This window comes from Hemicordylus capensis, chromosome 9, assembly GCF_027244095.1.
Source record: "Hemicordylus capensis ecotype Gifberg chromosome 9, rHemCap1.1.pri, whole genome shotgun sequence".
In the NCBI taxonomy this organism is placed as follows: domain Eukaryota; kingdom Metazoa; phylum Chordata; class Lepidosauria; order Squamata; family Cordylidae; genus Hemicordylus; species Hemicordylus capensis.
In genome coordinates, this window is record NC_069665.1 from 921,768 (window position 1) to 945,677 (window position 23,910).

The 23,910-nt window shown below is 59.1% G+C and overlaps 1 protein-coding gene across 3 annotated transcripts in view; it reads right to left on the reverse strand.

The window, feature by feature from the left end:
* Positions 1-23,910, reverse strand: part of VAC14 (VAC14 component of PIKFYVE complex) — a 63,150-nt gene that overhangs the window by 28,230 nt on the left and 11,010 nt on the right. For all 3 annotated transcript variants that reach the window (XM_053271174.1, XM_053271175.1, XM_053271176.1), the window contains exons 11-13: positions 20,527-20,671; positions 19,379-19,444; positions 9,029-9,185 (exon numbers count right to left, since the gene is read on the reverse strand). In XM_053271174.1, the coding sequence (XP_053127149.1) occupies positions 9,029-9,185; positions 19,379-19,444; positions 20,527-20,671 (368 nt within the window). The remainder of the gene's footprint in view (positions 1-9,028; positions 9,186-19,378; positions 19,445-20,526; positions 20,672-23,910) is intronic.

Consider the following 23,910-nt stretch of genomic DNA (forward strand, 5'->3'; position numbering starts at 1 on the left):
TGCCCCGTCCCTTCTTCACAGCCAAACCGGAAGAGCACAGTGCAACCGCCCAGCCCTCGTTCCGTGGACCAGGTCAGCCATTCCACCTCCTTGTCACAGGCTTAGTTTTGCATATGCAGGTATGCCCTGCCTTTCTGCACATACGCTCTTGTTTCCTTATAAGGTGAAGCTCTGGAAAGTTCCGATTCACGGCTCTGTGCAGGTGCATACCCGCCCCCCCTGCCCCAGTGTGATGCACAGAGGCCATGAAGGAGGAGGTGTGGAGATCCTAGCGGAGGACCATGCACCCCTCAACAAGCCAAGCCAAGGCCTGCAGCAGAGCTGCTCCCAGCAGAAGCAGAACCGCCTGTCCCAGAGAACTCCTCCGGACCCTGAGCTGCGAATGGCTCAGCAGCAGAACGAGCTTCTTCAGAGAGATCTCAGAAAACGGAACCGAAGGCAAATATCTCTCTCTCTCTCTCTCTCTCTCTCTCACACACACACACACACACACACACACACACACACACACACACACTCTTACTTCCTCCCACCTCACGCCTTGAGGGGACCTGGCCGTCCTGTCCCTCCCCTTGTCCAACAAATGGCATCTCCGTGTTGTCCATCAACCATGCCAGGGCCAGTCCCTGGACCTGGAAGCCCCTCCGATTTCTGCACACCCTCGTCGCAGAGTCTCTTCAGAAAGCTAGCTGGGAGCTCCCCTTCCCTGCATCTTGGGCTTCTGCACTGGCCTCTTCTTCAAGGACCTGACAGGCCCCTGTCATCTCGGAAGATGCGATCGGCGTCCAGCAAGTTCATCCCAGCCATTTCTCTGAGACAAGGCCGACGCGGCTGCGGAGTTCCCCATTTGATTAAAGGTGTCGATGCAGCCTGAGTGGGTCCCTGGGTGTTAAACGCATGTTGGTCCCCCAACAAGAAGCTCTGAATAGCACCAAATCAGCTCTTCCTGTGCGGGGATATGTCAGCCATGAGCTCTTGGAACCATCCAGTCCGGAAGAGCTTCCATCCGACATGGTCAAGTCCCAAGTAGGAAGGAGCAGCTGCATCTCAAAAGCACCTCTGGACGGTCTTCCGAGAGCCCGGCTCCTGGTGAGCCAGGCACATGCCAGTTTCTCGGAGGGGTGGGGGGGCTTAAAACGGGCAAGACTTCACAGGCACTGCAGAGAAGGAACTGGGAAACGGAAACGTCTCTGGCTCCTTTCACCCGAGGTCGCGCCTGAAGGTTGCCTTGAAGACTCGCGTACTCAAGCAGGGGGCGCCAAGGGGGCAGGGGTGAGACGACTCTGCTTGCTCTTCAGGCTCTCTTGGGCTCCACCCCCCACCCCACCCCACCCCGAGCTCACAGGACACCCTTGCCCAACCTGTTCAGTCACAGCAACCCGCAAACTCTTGGCACCTACGTGGCTGGGAATAAAGGCCCACGTGTTCCCCAAGACATCACAGCCGAACTGAGCAAAGCATGGCAACAGAAGACAGCCCTCTCCCCTCCCCTCCCCTCCCCCCGGGCTCCAAGGCTGTCTTCTGGGCTGCTTGCTTGCTCTGGGCCATCCTGTGCTTTGCTCTCAAGGGAACACGGGTGTCAGGGGCCCCAACAGGGACCGTGTTCTCTGCATGGAGAGAGCTCTGCTGCGGGAGCCAGCAGCAAGCAAGCAAGCAAGCAAGCAAGCAAGCAGGGGCAGGCCTTGGCAGCTACGAGACCCACCCACAGCCTCCAGCTCTTTGTCACACATGGCTCCCCCCCCCCCCCCGCGCCAGCTCCTGCCATTCATGGGTGGCGCGCCCACTCCGCAGCCGTAAAATGCAACAATTAAATCCATCGTGCTATTTACATGAGCAGGAATCCTAGAAAGACAGGAGGAGGCGGTGTTAGGAAAACACTGCTGAACTCATGAATTTGCAGGAATCCAGTGCGGAGACTTCACAGATACATCACAGGCCAGCCTGGCTGGGAGCACACAGATGGCAGCGCCCAGCACCACAAGCGGGCTGCTCAGCGGTGGCAGCTCGCATGGGAACGCTGCCCTGCTCTCTCTGGAGAACCACTCGCCGCTGCCGCAGCCCCGAGAGCGCCACTCCGGCTGCAGCACTGATGGCGGGCCCAGCCTTCACCTGCCAGGCCTCAAGTGCGGCTCATCTCCTGTCCCGGCAGGACCGGGCACGAGCCAGCTCTCGGACAAGCCCTGGGCAACGGCAGCAAGCCATCGCCGCAGGCGCCGCCCCCCAACTCCACGGCCGCTGCCAGCAGATGTGTAAGGGCGTGGGAGACGAGCCCCCTGCAGCAGCCCACAAGACCCCCCAGCGCAGGGCCTCCACTCTCGGCCCGGAAAGAGACTGGCCTGCCCTCCGTCTCTTGGCAAAGGTGCTCTTCGGCTGGGCAGCTTCCTGCACTTGGGGGGTGGCCAACCGGAGGCTCTCCAGCCTCTGATGGACTACAGGTCCCAGCACCCCAGCTGCAAATTCAGGGCTGGTCCAGGGCTGCAGGGAGGGGAGGGGCTCTCGCCAGCTGCACAAACTCTCAGCTGGAGCCTCTTGCTGGCTCGACAGCCCCCTCTCAGAGCAGACACACAACCAGGGTGTGCACAACCCCGGCCGGCCAGCTGGCTCCCCCCCCTCGGAAGATGGAAACAATCATTTTTCTGGATGTTTACCTCATGAAAACATCTGGAGCAGCTGTGATCTGGTCTGCAGCCAAAGCAATGAGCAGGCTCCAGAGAAGACGGCAGCAGCCGGAGACCAACTACTGGGTTTCCAGCAAGAAGAAGGAGCCACACAGAAGGAACAAGCCCAGGCAGAAGAACTGGGGGAAAGGAGGCGCTGCCAGGAGAGGGCTGGGCCACTCTCCAGCACCACAGCTGCCCAATGCAGAACAGGACTGGGGCCACGGGCTCCCTGGGGCAGAGCAATGCCATGGCCCTGCTTCACACGCGGGGCGGGGCCAGGAAAAGGCTCTCCAATGGGGAATGGGGACAGGAGGATCCACACTCTGGATGCAGCCATGGAGCCCCCCTGGGCATGTCCAGGCTTCTCCCCAACACCCTCTTGGCATCCCCCTCATGGGGGCAAGGGAGGCACCTCCGCTGCAGGTCACCCCACAGAGAGTCGCGTCATCCTCAGAACCAGGACTGGAGTGCCTGACAGGTGGCAGGGGGAGCGAGCTCGGAGCTGTGCCATGCCTCCACCTGAGGTGGGCTCAAGGGGCGGGGGTCTGCCTTTGGGGCCTCTCCCCACCCCACTGGGCCATGGGCAAGAAAGAAGGAGCAGACAAGGCCACACGCAGAGCTTCCTGTCCGAGAGCGCCCATGAACAGGCATGCACGTCCCTGTGCTTGGTGGCATCATTCCACTCTCGGTCCCTCAGGCAGCAAAAGCAACCCGAAGGAGAGCAGTATTTAGAAGGACAGCAACCAAGCAGCTGCCTGCAGTCCAGACACGGCAAGGTCCTCTGCGGCAGTGCAGGAGATCTGGGAGCCTCCCCTCTGGGCGTGCGTTGGGCCGAGGGCCGGCCCGTGAATGCCAGCCACAGCAAACCTCCTGGGATCTCCAGAGCCACGCTGGGGGTGGGCATCTTTCGTGTCTCTACTGAAGGCCAGGAAGGATCGAGACCACGAGCATTTGTTGATAACCTTGATTAATCGGCCTTCTATTAAAAAGGCTCAAGGCAGTTCCCAACCAATAAAATTAAACGGACAAGAAAACGCTTCCAGTACAAACCAGAAGGCAGCTGTGTAGACATTAAAGCCCTTTAAGGAGGCTTGGGGGGATGGAACGGCTCCAAATCGGTCCCCGGAGATCCAGTGTCCAAGCTGCACCCTCAGCACCACGGAGAATGGGGCCCACTGCACCAAGCCCCATCTCCCCATGGATGCTTCAGGCCCCCAGAGGCTGGGTTGGGTTTCCTTGGCTGTACAGATGCCTCAGGGGGCAGGGAGGGGGAAGGAAACTATCCTCTTAGGCATAACTGCACCTGTGTGGTGAGCCATTTATTTTGAACATTTATATCCCACTTTTTTAGCCCACCAGGACTATCCAGGCAACAATCAGAACACTAAAAACATTTCAAATGCTGGAGCTGGAAAGCAGTAAAAAGCACAAGGGCCAGGAAATCTAGGAAGAGTCAGGTGGAAAAGGAATGGTTTCCTCACCCCTTTAAAAGCCCGCAGTGATGGGGCCAACCAGGCTTCATCGGGGAGGGAGTGCCACTCCGGGGTACCACTGCTGAAAAGGCCCTGCCCCACCACCTCATCAACCAAAACTTCAGTAGCTGACGGGGATGCAGAGCCTCCGAGGCCAAGCTTGGTGGAAACAGGCAGATCCCCCAACATCTGGGTCTCCAGACAGGCCAGGCCTTCTAAGTTGTTGTAAGTTGCATCTTGAATTGTGACCAGCAAAGACTGACGAGCACCAGAGTCACGTGCTCTGACTGGCGAGAGCACCCGTGGGCAGTCTGGGCAGTCTTCAAGGGCAGCCCCAAACAGAGCACATTACCGTAGTCCAGTCAGGGTGCAAGTAAGGCATGTATAACCATAGCCCGACTTGCCTTCCTGGGGGGCAAAGGCAAGAGCACTCCCAGACCTCTAACCTAATCCTTCAAGCCAAGTGCAACGCCATCCAGAATCAGCTTTCCTCCTCCTCCTCAACAGCACTTCTGCCTTATCTGGATTAAGTTTCCATTTCCAGTCCTTCATGGCAGCTGTTCCCAACACCCGCAGCCTCCAGAGGGCCAGATGAAGAGGAGACCCCAAGTTGCATGTCCTTGGCTCATCGGTGGCACCCGGCGCCAGAGCCTTGGTCCACCTCCCCCAACGGCTCCATATAAAGAGTGTGGAGCACAAGGCCACCCTGTGGGACCCCACTGGCCAAGGACCACGGAGCCGAGCCTCAGCTTCCGGGCCTGCTGGAACCTGCCTGACCGACAAAAAACGGCCCCGATCCTGGCCAGGGGAGCCCGAAAGAGAGCACACTCAGTAGTATCCAAAGCCACAGCAGGACCCACAGGGACAGCTAGCTCCCCCAGGGCAACCAAGGCTGCTTCTCTTCCCAAACCAGGCCTGAACCCAGACTGGTCAAGAGCCGACACTATCGCCACACAGGCAGGCGGGCAGGCGAAACAGCCCTTGTGGGGAGAGCTCCGGGGCCAGCCCCATGGGGCATGGCCAGGCCCCGGGAGCCACCCTCTGGGCAAGGGGGCCACGCTACAGGCGGGAGGAGGGCACCGCCCCGGCTCCTGGCCCACCCTGCCTGTCCACAATCCCTGCTCTGGGCGCCTAATCCCCAGAAGCCTATTTGGCAAGCCAGCCCCGATTAGCACAAGTGGCCAGCTGGGCAGCATCTTCACCCCCCCCCCCCGTGCTTCGGGGTCAGGGCCCAGTCACGGCATTCGGCAGGGCAGGGCAGGGCAGGGCCTCCCTCCCTCCCTCCCTGCCCGCCATCGGCTTTCCCTGCTTCAGCAGCTGGAAGGGACAGGCACAGCGCCCGGCCCACTGCCCTCTGCCAGGCTCTCGGCTTCCCCTCTGGCCAGCACCTCCCACGACCGGGCAGCGGGCCGGCTCCGTCTGCTCCCCTTCCCTAGCCCGCTCTGGAACACCCGGCCCCTTGCAGGACTCCCGGCTCCCCAGGACTGCCGTGACGACAGACTTGGAGACGGAAGAGCAGCTGAGGGGCTGCGGAGACACTCCCAGGCTCCTCACGGGCAGGGCCCACTGGCACCAACACCCAGTCAGAGGCTTCCCACGGTGCCCTTCACAAACACACACACACACACCATCCATCATTCTCACAACAGCCCTATCAGGTAGGTCAGCAGGAGCCCACCATCTTGGGCTGGCCTCAGCGGCCCCCAGGGACCTGCAGCTGCTGCTCCTCCCCTCGAGGCAAGCCTGTAAGAGGTCAGGGACAAGGGGGGGGCTGGAAGGGGGGGGGCTTGGTCCTGCCTGGGCCCCGCAGCCACACAGCACCCACGGAAGCCGCCCCCTCCTCTGGCCAGCAGAGCCGGCCCTCTCCTCCAGCCCATGGCAACTGGCCAGCAAACCCCACTTGGCCAACACCCTGCAGCAGCTCCAAGGAGCAAGAGCCCCGTGGAGGCGTGGGTCAAGCCACAGGAAACGGCCTGGGAGAGATCTTGGGGTCGGGCCGGACACCTCCGTGGAAGCAGCCCCCCTCCCAGGAAAGGGACTGGAAACAAACCTGCTGGCATGATGAATGCCCTCACAGAAGTCTATGGGGCAGGCACGTCTGGAACCCTGGCGTTGCTGGATTCTACTGGAAAAGCAGCAGCAGAAGAGGGCAGCCCAGATGCCCTGGAGCACCTTCCTTGCAGGGAACGGTGGGCAGAGGGAGTTGGTTTAGCAGGGAAAGGTGATGGGGGGGGGGGATTCAACCACGCATGATGTGGAGAAAGTGGTGGTGGGGGGGGGTTCTTCCCTCTCTCGTAACACTGGAACCCAGATTTAACCAAGTAAGCCACCTGGGAGGCCAGCCCCAAGGCAGCCCTTCTTCAGACAGGGCATAATTCACCTAAGGAATGCCACACACACACACACACACACACACTTACTTTTAAGGCTGCATTCCGGACCAAAAGCCCCACACGAGTTGCTGGGCAGATCAACATTCTTCACAAGATGGAAGATAAATCACCCGGATCTTTGAGAAGGGCCGGTAGAGTCATAATTAGAAAGCACCGACTGAGAGATTAGCAGGGACCAGCTAATTAGCAGGCATAAAAGAGCAGGAAAAGGTCACCCGAAGGCTCTGCGGACGACACCCGGGATGACCCGCCCGCAGTCCCTGGCCCCCAGGATCAGGCCGGAAGAGGAGGCTTGGAGGCTTCCCAGTGGCCGCTCAACGGAGAGGGAGTCAGCCTTCCACACGTTCACAGAAGGACCTCCAATTCCATTGTGCTGACACTCCTGTTTGGGAGGCACCCCCTGCCTCTCCAGTGAGGGGCCAGGGCTTTCCTAGGAAGCCCAGCTGCGGAAGGCCCCCCACCCACCCCCAAGCAGAGCAACAGCTTCCTCCTCCCAAGGCCCACTGGGAGTCCGTGGCCAGGCAGAGCCAACGTGGCTCAGGGAGGACTCCGGAGAAACGTGGGGGAAGGCTCCGTGGGGCAGCCCCACCCCACCGCCCGAGGACACCTCCTGGTCAGGCATGGGTGGCAACAGTCCCCTCCCAATCAAGCGCCAGTCACTGGACTGTCTGCCCCATGTCCCCCCCCACAAAGGAGACACGGCGGGAGGCCAAGGGCGCTCAGCAAGCTGCCGCTGGATGCCCCCAGGAGGGAAAGGAAGAGCCCCCCCCATCCCTGTCCCCACGCTTGGCTTCCTTTGGGCCACGAGATGCTGGGGGCTGCTTCTCCCAGAACATGGCAGGGGCTCAACCTTGCAGGTCTCTCATCAGCCTGCCCTGGGTAACCAGCTGCAGATGCTGTTGCTCACTTCACATGCACAGCTGCAGAGGACTCGTCACACCCCCACCCAGCAAGGATTGCACAATTCTGGGTATTCTGAGAAGTAAAGTAGCTGGTTTAAAAAACCAGCCAGCCAGATCTGGACAGCTTCTTTGCAAACTCTCCAGTTATTTGACACACCAGGCGGTGGCTGGACTGCAGGCCGGCAGCCTCTTGGATCCAGCCACAACTGGAAGGCTATTTTTAGCTAATCCACAGGGAAGGGAAGAGAACGCCATCAGCTTGATCTAAAGCGCAGCTCCCCCCACGCCGTCTCCCACACAGACAGGGCTCAATCAGGCCCTGCACGGGGCTCCAGCTGCAACCGGCACCAGCCAGCGGACTTGGACGCGGAGCAGAAGCTCACCGCTGCAGGCGCTAGCCGAGGGGGAGGCCACCGTGGCCCGACTTCCAAGAACTGGGCCTCCAAGACAGTGCCCTGGCAGTGCCAATCCAGGGGTTCATGGACTGCACAGATGGAGGACCTGGACAGCAACGGGCATCCGGGCGTGCCCCCCTCAAGCAAGTGCCCCTCAAGCAAGTCCGTCGCCCTCATGACGCGATGAGTGAACAGACATGAGACTGCAAGCAGAAACCCCGCCCTCCTGGCTCACTGGCTCACTCCTTTCCCAAACCTCCCAGGGCAGAGAGCGCAAGGATCCCGTGTGGAACCTCCTCGTGAGGTTTCCAAGCGAGTTCCATTTGAACCACAGTTCTCGGGCCAGAGGCTGGGGCTGCCGGAGGAAGCCCTTTGGATCCGGCACCCCACCACAGGCAGAGGGTGCCCAACGCCCAGGCACACAGGCGACAGCAAGCCAGGAACGCCAGAGTCTCTCTGGTTCATCGTCAGCAGAAATTCTGCACACAACGCAGATATGAAGAAAGCACTCCAACGCACAGCAACTGACTGGTTCACAAGTCCAGCGTCCCTATTCGGATTCCAGCCATGAGGTTCCCTTTGCATTCTGAGACGGCTCCCAGCAAGATGAATGGGGGAACAGCTGACTGGAGGCAGGCTGCTCTGCCTTCGAGGGCAGCCCCAGGACTCCAGAGGAGGGGGCAGGGCGGGAGGGAGGGAGCCAGGGCTTGAGGCTGCCAGGGGGCGTCCGGGGGGCACCGCCGGGGGCCAGGAGCTGGGCTAGCGCCACATAAGCCATCCCGCTCCACTGGACCCTGCAAACCCCTCCCCCTGCCGGCAGCTCAAGGAGGCCGCCAAGAGGGTCAGGCGCACAGCGAGAGCTTCGCCTGCGTAACGGCCAGCAGCACATCCGTGCTGACAACCAGCCCCCTTGTTAGGGGCAGGAGTGCGGGACTGGCTCCCCTCTGAGCAGCGGCCTCCCCCCACCCCACCCCGCTTCCACTGCTGCAGCGGGAGCCAGAGGCGCCCTCCTCGGTGAGGGACTCTCCCTCCCAACATGCCAGAGCCATGGAGCCAAGATGGTGGGCCGCTGGGCTGCTGCTGCCTGCCTGCCTGCCTGCCTGGCGTGGCGGCCACAGGCCACCTGGCCCCCAGCGGCAGAGTCCCACCAGGAGGCGGCTCAGCAGGCTTGATCTTGGCCAACGAGGCACCAGTCGGAGCACTTACCAGAGGAGCCAGCCTGGCCACTTTTGGCCGGAGCGGGGAGGTGCAGCTCCAGCTGCCCGGAGCAGGCCTCAGCGCCCTCACTGGGCCCTTGGCCTTCCGTCTGGCCTGCAGGAGAGGATGCAATCTCAGCCAAGACTTCAAGGTCCTTGAGGATCACCTGGAAGTGGGCAGAGAGACTGACATGTGACAATGGAAGGGAAAGCGGTCTGGGGAGACACAGCAGCAGGCGGCCAACGTCACCCGGGCCTTGGACACCCATTGAAAGGAAGGAAGAAAGAAAGAAAGAAAGAAAGAAGCCAGCAAGCTTGTAGCGTGGCCTGGACATAAAGAGGGCAGAGGCTCAGCTGAGCCAGCTTGGTCAGGATGGAGAAAGGGAGCTCTCTTTGCTTTAAAAAAAGAAAAGAGATCAATCAGTGACAACATCACAACATGAAAGCCGACTATAATGCCAATGTTAGATTCTACACAACTCTTGAAATTCAATGCACACATGAAATTAGGGAAGTTTTCCTTTAAGGAGAGCTCCATTTCATACCTGCTTACTTACTTATTGATTTGATTTGTATACTGGGAGACTCCAACGCAAGTACCGCGACCAAGTCTGTGAGCTCAGTAAGGGATTCCGCTGGGCAGCCGGGCGATCGGTACACCAGCAGAAGTCCCAATCTATCCCTGGTCCCCAAACTCAAGTACACACATTCAATATGGTCCGATACCCTGACAGGGACCCTGGTAAGGGAGATGCTATCCCGTATAAACAACAGCCACCTCACCTCCCTGCCCACGTCCCCTTACCTACTCCTCTACAGAATATCCTGGAGGGAGAAGCTGGGACCAAACTGGACCACTAGCCTCCCCCAACCAAGTCTTGGTAATACATACCAGGTCAGCCTCTTCATCCATGACCAAATCATGGATGAGTTCAGATTGATTTTGGACTGACCTGGCATTACAGAGGAGCAGGGAAAAGCTATGTGGGTTGTTGGCAGTGCTCCCTGAGGTCAAAGAGCCGGATGCAGAAGAGATGGCTAAGTAACTGTTTGCTTATCTTCAGCTGTGAGGTTCAACAGAGAGCTTTGCCATCACAATCTGCCTTTGCGCACAATTGCTTGTGGTCTAGAGACCTTTCCCATCATATCTAGTTTGCAGAATCGAATATGCAAATACCTCAATGCTACCAATTCTGACTTGTACGGAATAAAAGTTTGAAATTTGTAGGATTCCAGCTTCAAACATTATTTTATCATATACTGACCATATATGGTAAATTTGAATCTGAGAAAGATCTTCCACTTTTCATGGGCATGATGAAGTTTTAGAATTTAGAATTATTACTATCTGTCTTTCAATGAAGACATAAAGAACATCTAGCTGATATGAAGCATTTTGCAAAGGGAACAAAACCCTGGTCATTGCATATGAGAATTACGCATGAAGCCCAATATCTATTTTAGGGATTGAAAGGAACCTACAAAGAAGGAAAATCAAGGAAGCATTATTTATAGAGAAACTGAGACCTGACATTAATGCGGGGGGGGGGGGTGGCGCTGGCCAATGCCATGAAGTTTATTAGCCTCTGAGAAGAATCAGCTGTTTCCCCCTTCTCCTCACCCCCCCACCCCCATTATCTCTCTGCCAGTCAGGGAATGTGTGTTATCACCTCTAAGGAATTTAACAGCTGGGGAACCAACTGAGGTTTTCATCTGTGCTCATTTGTTTTACTTAAACTGAGGATGGTGTGTCACACCAAAATGTCTTATGTTTTTGCTTACCAATTTTCAGTTTTTCTTTGTGTGCACATGTTGAGAGTTTGGAGTTAATACGCCCATTGCATCTTGGACATATCGACATTCACATTCAGCTAATTTTAGTGGCAGGAGGTATTCATGCAAACTTTGCCAACTGCAGGTCATCGGGAAGTATGACTATTTCACACAAACCAACCAACCAATTCTTCAAAATATATCATGGATCCGGTCACTCTACATGACGACTCCGCATACTGTATTCAGAAATGTTGCTTTTACTGTGGGTTTGTTGTGGTTTTGTGACCACGGTGACATAGAGAGTATTTCTGAATATTTAGCATGCTTAAGTATCTCTTTCTCTGCCCCGGAGAAGGAGGAGGAGACGGCAACATGCAGAAATGGATCAGGCAAGGGTCGCTTTCAGTCACAGCTTCCCTGGCCCCAGCCCTCCACTTGCCTTCTCCCACCAGCCCTGCCTTCCACTGGCACTCTGGGCTTGGTCAGCCTCCACACCCCCCCTTCCAGCCACCCCTTCCCTCTTCCTTCCCTGGACTCCAGGATCGCTCTCGTGGCAGCCTTCCTGCCCCAGAACTGGCCGTAAGCCCCAGCAGACCCGCTTCAGGGAAGCCACACAGTTCTTCGGCTCCGCTGAAGCCACAGCAAGCCGCTCTGTGTCCCTCCTCTCGCCCAACTGCCCGCTGGGATGGGCCACCAGGAGCCCACGTGTGTGGCCGGCAGCTCCTTGAGCTTCCTCACCAACAGGGCGCCCCCAGGGCACAGATCCCTGGAAGCGGCCACTGGCCAGGGCTTCCCACAAAGCTTTGCCCAGGGAACTTCCTCTCAAGACTTTGGACCCGACAGAGGCAGCACCTGCCCCCCACCCCGCCAGTGAAGGTGCCTCGGGGGGGGGCTTCTCCTCTGGGGAGAGACAACTGTGGGGAAGGCTGCGTCTCCACGGGGACTCCTGCCCAACAGACCCCTCGGTGGAGGACACGCTGGGCCTGGGGCCTCCCCAGACACCACTGTGGGGCTCCAGCTCCCCTCACAGCCTCTGGCCACTGGGGCGGAGGAGGACAGCGGGACTCCCACCAAGGCAGAGCCCCGGAAAGCGGCTTCAGAGACTTGGCGGAGCAGCAGCCCCAGGCCTGGAGGGTGCACAGCCTGGCTGCCTGGAGCCCCGAGGAGGAGGAGGAGCGCGCCTGGGACAGATGGCGGCAGCCAAGGGAGCCCTCGGGGCCCTCCACAAGAGCGGCTCCTTCCCGCTTCTGCCCCGCAGGTGTGGAGCCGCTGCACGTGGCAACGCTCCTCCAGAGGCCGACGGGGGCTGGTCTTTGCGTGGAGCCCCCACCCCACGGACGATGCTGGAGGAGACGAGCCCTGTGAGCCCCTGGGCTGCCCAACGCAGGGACTCTTCCCAGGCGGCAGCGGCTGCGTGAGCATCGAATGGCGCCCCTTGCCCCCAAGGGGCCCGGCCAGGGGCGGGTGGGTGGGTGGGTGTCTCCCCAGCCAGGCGGTGCTCTGCATGCAGGGCGCATCTCTCCAGCAAGCAAGCGCCAGGCTCGGGCAGCGCCTCCCCGGCTTCCTTTTGTGCAAGCCAAAGAATGAAACTGGAAGAGTGTCAGGAAAGCAATATCCTGCCGGAGCACAAATGCCTCGCGTTGCCGTGGCAACGGGCCAGCTGCCAGAAAGGCTCATCAGCTGGGCCCCATCCGCGGAGGGCAGCAGCCATTTAAGGGCCCCCCCCCGTTAGGGGACATGAAAGGGCCGAGGCCAAGCAGGGCCCCCCCCCCCGGCCACACAAAGGCCCCTCCCTGCCGAGGCCAGGCATTAGAGCCAGCAGATCAGCTGGCAGAGATTACGGCAAGACGGAGAGGTGAGGCTCGGAGGGAGGCAGGGAGGGATCCAGCCAGCGGCACGAGGCGCTCTGCTTCTGCAGTGGAGACGGCAACCAGATCTGTGCAGGCTGCTGGAGCTGCCTGTGAAAACCCTGCCCCAGAAACCGTGTGCAGGGCACATGCCCCACTCTGCCGCCTGGAGAGGGCCCCTGACGTGCTCCCAGGTCAGGGGGGGCCAGAAGCGCGGGATTCCCACCAGGGTCTGCTTTAAGAAGCCGTTTCCGGCCATCGGCAGCAGCCGAGCGCAACTGGGCAAGCGGCCCCCACGCAGCCTGGGGGAGAGGCAGGAGGGCAAGCCGCTTCCGGCCCACCCACATCTTGCTGCCCCTTTACCCGACCGGACGCGCTTCTGCAAAAATCTGCAGCAGAGATCTAGGTCAAGTTAATGCGCCGCGTGTTCTGCTTGAACTGATCGGACGCCTGGCTGCTCCTGGAGAGAGACATGGCCCCCCGCCCCGCCCCGCGTCCCCCACGAGGTCTCAGCAGCTCAGGAGGACACCCTGCTGCCCCCCAGCCCGCTCCAACGCTCCTCAGGGAGGCAGGCAGAGAGTGGGTCCCAGGGGCACGTTGCCCCAGGGCAGAAGCCGGGGAGACCCCGAGAACCACCCGCCCAGAGCTCACATCTCCAGGCGACGAGAGGCCTACCGGGCCAGGGAACTGAGGCAGAGCTCGGGGGGTTCAGCAGAGGCTGAATGACCCAGCCGCCAGAGGAGCCACATCCTGCCAGGGCCTTCCCTGGTGCTGCAGAGCAGAGCGCTTGCGCCACAGGCCAGAAAGGAAGGGCTGGCAGTGAGAGCCAGTGGCCGGGCCCAGGCCGCTCAGGCCTGCTGGTCTCCTGAGCTCCCAGGCAACCACACGTGAGCCACCCTGGGGGCCTGGTTGGGGGGCCAGGCCACTCGCCAGCACGATTCGAGGGTTCGGAGAGTGTCTTGCGCCGCGCCCCAGGAACCCTCCCAGGTGCCAAGGCAGCCCCATGGGCAGCTGGGAGTCGGGGGCTTGCTGGAGGCCCCCTAGCCGGGCTGCGGCCAGGACACTACCACAGCCACTACTACCTGAGGCTGGCTCGTCTGGGGCCAACAAGAACCAGAGCTGCCTCCCCTGCCAAAGGAGCCGCGGCCTCCCTCAAGCCTCCGACAGGAGGACGGGACTTCCTGGGCAGCCACCGCCTGCTTCTCTCCCGCTCAGAGCCTCCAGCACCCCTTCTGCCCCGGAAGCCCACCGAGCCCAGACTGCTCGTACCCGGAGGCCGGCAAGGCAGCACCGTGGCCCCTGCAGCCCCCAGGGCGCAACCCCAGAAGCACAGAGATCCCTGCAGGCCGAGTGAGCGGAGACCAGACCCGGAGACTGAGAGGACCACCGCTGGGTGGCCAGCCATGCCAAGCCTGGATTCACACAGCAGCAAAGAGCCCGAATCGGCCTCGAAGGGCAGCCCAAACTGCCCAGTCCTCTCCACCGGAGTCTCTCCCCAGAGAAGCCTCTCACTCCACAGAGCCTGGACTGCAGCCCCTGGAGATTTGGGCCTGAAAACGTGCTCAGAGACGCCTTCTTGCAGCCCCACCCGGTCTCCTCACTGCCTTCACCCTACACCTGAGCTCCTCCTCAAACAGCAACACAGCATCCATCCATCCATCCATCCTCCACACTTCCTCCCAACCATATGGGGTGGGGTGGGGTATCCATGGGCTGATCCCATTTGAGCTTCACCACGACCCTGCAAGGTAGGCTAGACTGAGAGATGGCCGTGTGTCCAAGGCCACCAGAGAGCTCATTGGATGCCGTCTGAGCCAGACCCCCCACCCCACCCGGCACAACACCACCTGGGCACTCTCAGTGTCCCTCTGGCCTCCTCCTCCTCCTCCTCCACTGCACCCAACTAGCCCCGCCCTCACCCCCGGGCTCCCTCCCACGGAGGAGCAGCCTGTCAGCCACCCCCCTAAGCTCCGCCTGGCTTCTCTCGGCTTCCTTTGCAGAGACACACAGGCAAGGAAGCCGAGCCAGCAGAGACGGGGGAGGCGGGAGGCAACGGAGCCTGCCACTGGCTCCCTGCCAGCCCTCGGGCAGACATGACACAGAAGGGCGGCAGGAGCATCCTCCCTTCGCGGCAGAGGAACTGCAGCAGCAGCTGCTGCTGCTTCCTTCCCATCCACCGCCGGGGCCTGCGGGATGCCAGCACAGCCACGTGACACCCACCCACCCCCCAAATCTGCAGCACCACCCTGGCCGAAGCAAGTGGGAGAAGTTCCACATGCCCAACAGCCCTGGAAGTGGTGGTGGCTGCGACACGCCTGGACCTGCCTGGTCCCCGCAAACGGAGGCGAGCAAGCGCCAGGGCCTCAACTGCCAGCTCTCGGGGCCCCACCCACACCTGCACTGCCCGTGGCGCCAGTCTGCTAGCCATGCAACTGGGAAGACACCGCAGAAGGTGGCGGGGCTTTGGGGGACAGGTTTCTGGCGCACCCAATGATGCCAGCCTGATGGACCTCTGCGCTTCTGAGCACGCCTGAGAAAGCGGGTTGCTGCTGCTGCTCAGAGGCTCCCTGGTGGCAGCGGCCTGCCAGCACACCGCTCTGGCTGGAGGGCAGTTCAGGAAGCCGGGGGCACACGGCAGCTGGCGGGAGCCAGGGTGGCCCCATGCATCCAGCCGGAAGGCTGCTCTCTCCTGCAAGGGCCAGCAGTGAGCTCCCTTCCCGAGAGGCCAGAGTGCTCCTTGGACTTGTGAGTCGCCCCTCACCGCCCTTCCAGCAACACCTGGGAGGGGAGGGAAGCCGGAGCGCTGGCCGGGCGCAGCGCAGGGGCCGGAGCCCCAAGTGGCCAGGGGTGCCGAGAACCTCCCCGGGCGACGGCAGGTGCAGGCCACGCGCTCTCACCAACCGCAGGCAGCAGCCGCCTCGTGTCCAGGCTGCACAGGTGTTCAACGACAACTCCCATCATCCCTCACTCTTGGCCATGGTTCTCACTGTCTGTTTTATTAGCCATATAAGCCAAACTTGCCAAGAAAGAGGCAGACCCTGGAGACTAAAGGAGAAGATCCCAAGGTGGTTTCGTGTTGCATAAGCTTTCGGGGGGCGACAGCCCACTTCATCAGATGCTGAGTGGTTACAAGTTGAGTTATTACCTGGTTATGGGCCTCTGGGACTGGGGATGATAGGGGCTGTAGTCCAAAACCAGCAGCCCTGCTCCAAGCAGTTTCCACGTGCCTTGAGAACGCAGGCCAGGGAGGGAGGGCAGCAGGCCTCTGACCCCACAACCGGTCACTGCCCTGCGGAAACCGGCCTGCCTCCACTAGGACAGCGGCCCGTTGAAAGGTGTGCGTTACACACACGGCCACAGCTGCCTGCACACTTGCATGCAAAGATGCAACTCAAGATCTGCAGGGGAAGAAGCCAGAGGAAGCACCTTGGAGGTCACAGAAGCTTCCCTTGATGGTTCACAGAACCCGCTCATGTTCCCTTCAGCACCCTCCACCTGGCATCACACCAGGGAGGACCAACGAGCTAATGCCACACCTGTTCTGGGCCACAACAGCCACCCCCCAAGAACCTGTGCAGCGGCACTCAACATCTAGGCATGAGAAACGGGGACACCGGGGCGAAATCATCCTCCGTGTGCAACCGGACTCCCCCCCCCCCACCTGAGGGTCAGTGTCCTCTTTGCAAGAGGCAGAGAAGCCAGAGCTGGACAGAGACAGAAGGAGAGAGGCGTTGCCATGCTGCAGAGCCCAGGAGATGGAAATCCCTCTGTCCAGGCAGCGGGGGGGGGGGGCGGGGCGGGGGAATCCATGGACCTCTGGGAAGCCCCTCCCTTGCAAGGCAGGAGGCAGAGCCAAGCGAGATGTTTTGTGCACAGGGAAGCCTCCCACCTCCAGCCATTAGGAGCCGGTGGTGCTTTCCACTCTGACATTCTAGGCCTGGGGCAGCTCCAGCTTTGTGGGAACACTCCAGGTGGGCAAAGGAAGCGCCAGCAAGGATTTCAGGACCCTGCCTGAAGGGGGACCAGTGGACGGGGCGGGGGTGTGGGGGGTGTTCAATCCCAAGGTGTGGATGTGGAGGGTGGCTCACGCCACCGGTGGCCTGGCATGCAAGACGAGGGAGCTGCCCTTGGGCCCCCAAGGGGGTGAATGTGAATGTGAACGTGCAGGCCTTTCTTCAAGCCCTCCTGGAGCTTCTGACTTCACCACCACTGGGAGACTCCCATGAAGAGCACAGAATGATCCATGACCGGAGTGTCCCCAGCCTTGGCTCCCCAGGGGCTGCCCAACTACAACTCCCATCATCCCCAGCCACACTGGCCGAAGTTGAGGCATGAGTGGAGTTCAGATCAGACCTAAGCTAACAAAACACAAAATTATAGAAATATAAATTACAATATAAATTATAGAAATTATAGAAATATAAATTATATTCAAGGTGAAACGTATATAATAATATAAATCATTCATATGAGTAAATAAGACACAACTTCCAATCAACAATAGAAATATGAACGTAGAGCAATAGAACAATGTAATATTTCCAAAGCGTGTAAACACAACAGCTTTCCGGTAATGTTTGCTGTTTTGATAAATTCTGAGGCAACCAGTCTCAGAACTGACAATGAAGACACTGAAGGGATGGATAGCTTCTGCCTTTTAGGATCAACCATCAACAGTAACAGATCCAGCAGTCATGAAATACGCTGCAGATTAGCACTTGGTAGGGTTGCAATGAAGGCCTTGGAAAGGATATTTAGATGCCGTGATGTGTCTACACCTACAAAGATTAGAATCATTCAGACAAGTTTTCCCTGTGACATTCTATGGATGCGAGAGCTGGACTTTGAAGATGCAAGATAGAAAAAGCATTGACACTTTTGAACTTTGGTGCTAGAGAAGACTTTTGAGGATGCCATGGACGCCAGGAAAACAAACAAATGGGTAAGAACAAATCAATCCAGAATATTCACTCGAGGCACAAATGACCAGGCTCAGACTATCCTACTTTGGTCACATTATGTGAAAACCCAGCTCCCTCGAGAAGTCCATCATGTTGGACTTAGGTTGGACATGTTGGAAGGAAAGACAAAAAGACCAGCAGCAAGGTGGACGGACTCGATGACGACAGCAATGAACGTACCACTGAGAGACCTTCATGGCCAAGTTGCAGACAGATCATCCTGGAGAGAATCAATCTATGTGGTCGCTAAGAGTCGACACCAACTTGACAGCACTTCATCACTCACTCAATCATTGTCCTACATTCATATTTCTGTTGTTGATTGGATGTTATGTCTTATTTGCTCATATGAATGATTCATATTATACACGTATATATGTTTCGTCTTGAAGATAATTTATATTTATATATTGAGTTGTATTTTTGTTTTTTGTTATATTACTGGACCTGCTGGTTTATTTTTTACATATCAGTGTCCAGATCGTTTACATTATTCGTTTGGTGGAGTTATAGCCCAACAGCATCTGGGGCACCAAGGCTGGAATCCGCTGATCTGTGGTGTTAAAAGCTGCTGAGGGACCCAACAGAATCCGGAGGAAGATATTTCCCACCCTGCACAATATCACGCACCAGACACAGGAGCACAGCAACCCTGGTTGGAAAAGGCTGAGGGAGAAGGTTCCATCCAGGCATGACTAGAATTGCCCTGGAACAACAACTAGTACCCACTGGCCTATCTCGAGGACAGACAACGGCCCGCAGCTGAAGTATGCCTAACTGCTCACTCCATGCGTTCCCCAAAAAGCAGGCAGAAGAAGCAGGAGCGAGAGAATCCAGAGAGGATCACAAAAACCAGTTATGCTGTGTAAGCAGCGACGGTGTTTGCCCCCTCTGAAAAGGTACGTAAGTGAGCACCGATGAATGAGGACAGGCAGTTACGGAGCAGAACAAGCCCTCTGGTGGCTGTTTGGGGCACCTGGAAGGATTCCCATTCAATCCATCTGCAGCACCCCTGCTGTCATCTGCTTTGGGAAAGTGTCCTGCTTGGTCCCCAGAAGCGGATGAACTCCCCGGCCTGGCATCCCTCACGGTCTGCTGACCAGGGTGCAGAAGGCTTCGCGTCCCCATTCGGCCAGGAACTCCGGGGCCCAGGCTGCTCACCTTGCCCAAGAATTTATCCTCCATTTCAAGTGGGAAGGCGAGGGGCCAGGAGAAAGAGCAGCCCCCGCCCCGAGCCACTCACATCTCTACGAGAAGTGGGAGAAAGCACTTTGGAGTTGCTGGGCAGAGGCACCCTGGCCTCTTGGCGTAAGCTAGCGCAGTCCGAGTCCCCGTGAAGGGGGGTCTCCTGGGTAGAGAGGCAGGAAGCGGCCCCTCCAGGAGGGGCCACTCGAGCGAGAGGCAGCTTCGCCAGCAAGCAGGCTTCATCCAGAGGACTCCATGCCAGGCTCCTCACTGGCTGGGCACAGCCCCACCCACTTGGCTTTCTGCCACGGAAGATGCACAGGAGGCTGGGAGCGCCAGCCCGCAGCCGTGACACCAGCCACACCAAGGTGCAGCCCAGAACCCCCCCCCCGGCCCTCCTCGCGCTTGCTTTTGGTCTACACTGGGCAGCCAGCTGCTAGCCCTCCTCTGTCACTGCAGCATGCTCCGAGGACACAGCCTTCGTCAAGCACTGGGTTCTAAACACACACACACACACACACACACACACACACACACACACACACACACACACCTCACACATGCACCCCGCCCCCCAAAAGTGTCACTCACCTCATCTGACTCATCCGACAAGGTCTTTAGCAAGATGGGGAAGAGGCTGTCCGTGTGCCGGAACATCTGCAAGCCGAAAGGGAGGGCATGAAGGAGACGCCCAGACCCACAGAGAACCCCATCAGGTCCCAATCCCCACGAGGGGTAGGGTGGGGGGAGCCCACCCACCAGCGTAGGAGCCAATCACGCCGAAGTGACCGGCTGCAGGAAGGAACGGTCCAGAGAAGAGTTCCGCTCCTGCTTCACTTAATAAACACGAGTGTCTTCTGGGCGGGAGGATGCAAAGCTGAGCAGGAGTCTGCTTTCACCTGCCTCAGAGGCAAGCTCATTGTCGCACCCTTCAAGACCCATTTCTGAACGACTCAGCCAGCAAGAGGGCAGCCGTTGCTCTTGGGCACGGCCAAGACCCCCGACTTCCCTTGAGGAGGAGAAAGGGCTGTGCCGAGTGCTGGGTGACGGGACAGGAAAAGCCCCTGCCCAACGCGCGCAGCAGGCCCATTCCAAAGCCAGCCAGCCGGCCCGTCCTCATGGCAGGCGGCCTTCTGCTGCCCTGCGCTCAGAGCATTTCCTGCCTGCAAGGCGAGAGGCTCCCCTGGGAAGGAGCATTCCGGCTTATCACGCCCCTCAAGGGCTCTCACTCCCTTTCCATTCTCATCGGGTGAACTCGTGTGGTGGGGGGTGGAAGGAGGCCCTGCCAGGGGCTTGGGCCACTGCCTGTCTGCCCTGCTCTTCCCTGCCAACAGAGGGGGCAGGGGGCAGGCCCCCCCCCCCCGTCGGAAGGGGTCCCCATCCTTTGCTTGCAGTGCAGGGAGAGAGGGTGGCAAGAGAAGGCCGGCCGCCGCTGGTGCTGGGCACTGGAGTAGGCAAGCCGTGTGTGTGTGTGTGTGTGTGTGTGTGTGTGTGTGTGTGTGTGTGTGTGTGTCTCCCTCCCCGGGGAGCCAAGGCAGTCACGGGGGGACGTCAACCGAGGAGGGGCGGACTCCGGAACCCCCCCACCGGGCGCCGCTTCTGCCTCCCTTGGTCTGAACACAGGGGAGGAGAGACGAAGGAGCCGCCGGGGAGGGGCCACGCTTGGCCCTCTCCAAAAAGACAACCACCACCACCACCACGCCCGGAACAGGCCTGGCCCGTCCTGGGCCGCCACTTGCCTTGCGAGGCGTCTTGATGTACAAGTGGTAGAGCCACTTCAGGACTGCAATCCGGGTCATCATCCCAATGGCGGAATCGTGCAGGTGGCAGTCCAGGACCTGGACAATCCCATCGAGGTGGAGGGTCACCGGGACTCTCTCAGCACTGCAGAGGCAGGAGCAGGAGACACAAGCAAGGCCAGCTGGGCAGAGGCCTCTCGCCAGGTCAGGCGGGGGCAGCCGCTCCTTCCCATGACGTGAGCTGGCAGACCTGAGGCCATCTGATCCCCACACACAGAGCGCTATGGGGAGAAATCCAGCCAGCACTACTCATGCTCAGTCGCCATCCACTTCAATGGAACTCCCAGAGAAGTAGCAATTGCACGTCGGCCCCAAACACAGGGCTATGTGTGCCCCACTTTCCTCTCCCTCCTCCTCCTCCTCCCACAAGTCTTACTCTGCCATTCAGTTGGGCATCCCACGGCAAACAGCACTGCTGGTCTCTATGGGTCCATGTTCATTTCAGACCGTTGACTTTTAGATCTGGTTTGAACACCACTCAGGGGCCCTCATCCCAAATCTCTCCAAGACTAATTGCCTTCCTTCGCCCTCACCTCTCAATGTGCCGATTAGCAGGCAGTCACTGCTGTGAGTGCTCCACTTTGTGATGCTGCCATAAAGCGCTGGGCAGTGTCTGCATCACACGCAAGCAGCTTAGCCCAAGGGGGTGGGGGGCAGACGGTTGCCAGGGAGCGTTTGGCTGCAGCCACACGGACTGCACAGCAGGTGCGCGTCAGCTGAGCGAGTAACCGTGCCAACTGATGTGAGAAGGCGGCAGGGATTGGTATGGTGGCTGCTCAAAGGCAAGGACGTCACCATATATGTTCCCCAGACTATGGGAAATGCCTCTATCGGACCGCAGCAATATAGGAAGATACTGAAAGGCATCATCTCATCCTGCGCAGGAGAAGGCAATGGCAAACCCCTCCTGTATTCTACCAAAGACAACCACAGGACTCTGCGGGCACCAGGAGATGGCACCAACCCAAGGGCGAAACTTTACTTTTATCGGGACCTGATCCAGAATTACACACAGGCTTGTTTAGTGTTAGTTAATCTGGGCCTTCAGTCCTGGAAGGAAGGCTCTTCCAGATGGCCAGACTTGGCTCCAGGCATGAAGGCTCCCTCTAACTTCTCAACTCCGAGAGCAGTTCTCCCAGAACCTCTTTGGCTGGCACTACCCAGACTCATCAACGCACACATGCATGCATGCATGCATAAGAGGCCCTGATCCAAGCCAGCATGACAGGCAATGGTACCTTTTCCAAGCCAAGCTCCCAATCAGAAGTTCTCAAACGTGGATCTCCAGATGTCAGCCATGGTGGCTGGAGAGGAGGGAAGTTGCCATCCAACAACATCTGGGGACCCAACGCCCAGCCGCCCCCACCCCCTTAACTCCTTCATGGGCTAAGGAGGAAAAGAGCCGCAGCTTTCCGGAACGGCTTCCCTGTCCAGTCCCCAGAAGGGCTGCTCACCGCCTCAAAGCTCAGAGAGCTCCCCTTCCAGGCTCAGGGGCTGAGCACGGCTGCAAGAGAGGATTCTGCACCAAGCAGCCCCACAGCCTCCAGTGGCCCCAGAGAGAGGCTCTCCCCGCCTGCCTGAGGAGCAAGAGATCCCTGGCACTCTTGAGTGGGGGGGGGGGGAGGATGCCCTCTCCCAGGGCAACCGCCCCTTCAGAACTGGCTACTGCTCAGCGCCTGAATTCCCTGACCGCTTCGTTAGTGCTTGGAAACGGCTTCCCCGACGGAGGAGATGGCCGGCTGCTAGGACAGGCGGGGCCCCAGCACGCTTCACCTGCAATGCTGGCGATCCGTGGGGCGGAAGGGCTACTGCAGGGCCATCCAGGGAGCCCCGAGGCAGCCCAAGACAGCCACCTGCGGCTCCCGGGGGGGGGGGCAGCAGCAGGAAAAGAGGCCATGCTGGATCCCAAGCAACCAGCACGAGTTCCACCGGGGCCTGGTGAACACAGTCTCTTCACATGAAACCAAGGCAGGCCACCTCCAGCCTCCAAGGCCGGATGCCTCTGAGTACCAGTTGCAGGGGAGCCACAGCAGCAGCAGAGAGGGCCGGCCCCCCTCCCCTCTTGCCTGGGGGTTTCCCAGAGGAGGCCTCTGGTGGGCCACTGAGTGGAACAGGATGCTGGACTCGATGGGCCTCCTTGGGCCTGGCCCAGCAGCAAGGTGATTGCTCTGTTCTTATGCCCTCATTCAGGCCCAAGCCGACCGCTCGTTACGCCTCCATCACAACTAAGTTTCAAAAGGGCTGCGTTTAACTACAGGCGAGAACAGAAGTCGGCAAGGAAAGACGGGCAGGAGAGCACCGCTCGGTCGCAGAGCAGGGATGCCGAAGGCCAAGCCCACCGGCTGCTGGGACCAGCGGGGGGGGGGGTGCCAGGCAGCCCAGAGGCACCTCCTCAAAGGTGCTGGATGCCCCCCGCTCCCAATGCGCGCATGTTGCCTCCTCTCAGCCAGCCCCCAAAGCAGGTTTCAAAATGGTGGCGGCGGGGGGGGGGGAGTGGGACCGTTTGGCTGCAGGCTGAACCAACAGCCCACCACCTCCGAGTCCGCTCGCAATGGCAGGCACCTCTCCCCAAGATTCCCATTCAGGGCCCCAAGCAGGTGCATGAGGCATGTAGGAAAGCATGCGCGGGGCAGCCGCCCAGGAGTGCCTCTCCCCGAAAGGGAGATGGAAGAACGGGCTGCAGTCCCACAGAAGCAGCAATCAGCCCCGGCTTCTTTCACACTCAGGACCTCTGCACTGCCTGCTCGAATGCCCTGAAATCTGGTGCAGAGTTCGGGGGTGGGAAATTCATGATGTGCAGCAAGCGATTCTCTGTTGAACAAGGGAATCTAAAGAATCATTCCCTATACATCACGGTCATGAATGACTGAGGAGCACAATGCACAGGAAGCGATCCAAGAAGGGAAGTGTGACTAGATGGACCCCCATTTGAAACTAGAGAAAAATGCCGGCAACTTAACAGAGTGAGTCTTGTTTCTAGAGGGCAGAAATGGAAGCGAGCACAGCAGCAACTGCCACTCTTTCAAACCCGAGCAGAAGTGGAACTCACCTTAATTCTCCTTTTAAGTCAAAGGGCTTTCAGACGACAGTTATTTAGAACACTGAAGGAAAACCCCTGGCAGAGGACTGCAAATCATCACACAAAATACAACATCAGCAGTGCTCAGGATGTGCTCCGCTCACTTGCTGCACCCTGGAAGGAATGTTCAAAGGCAAGCAGCCCATGCACACACACGGCACCCTGACAGCCTTCCAGAAGAGCACGTGGCATTGCCCAGTCTCAGCACCAAACCTCCCTTAAGCACCTCCATCAGCAACTGAAGG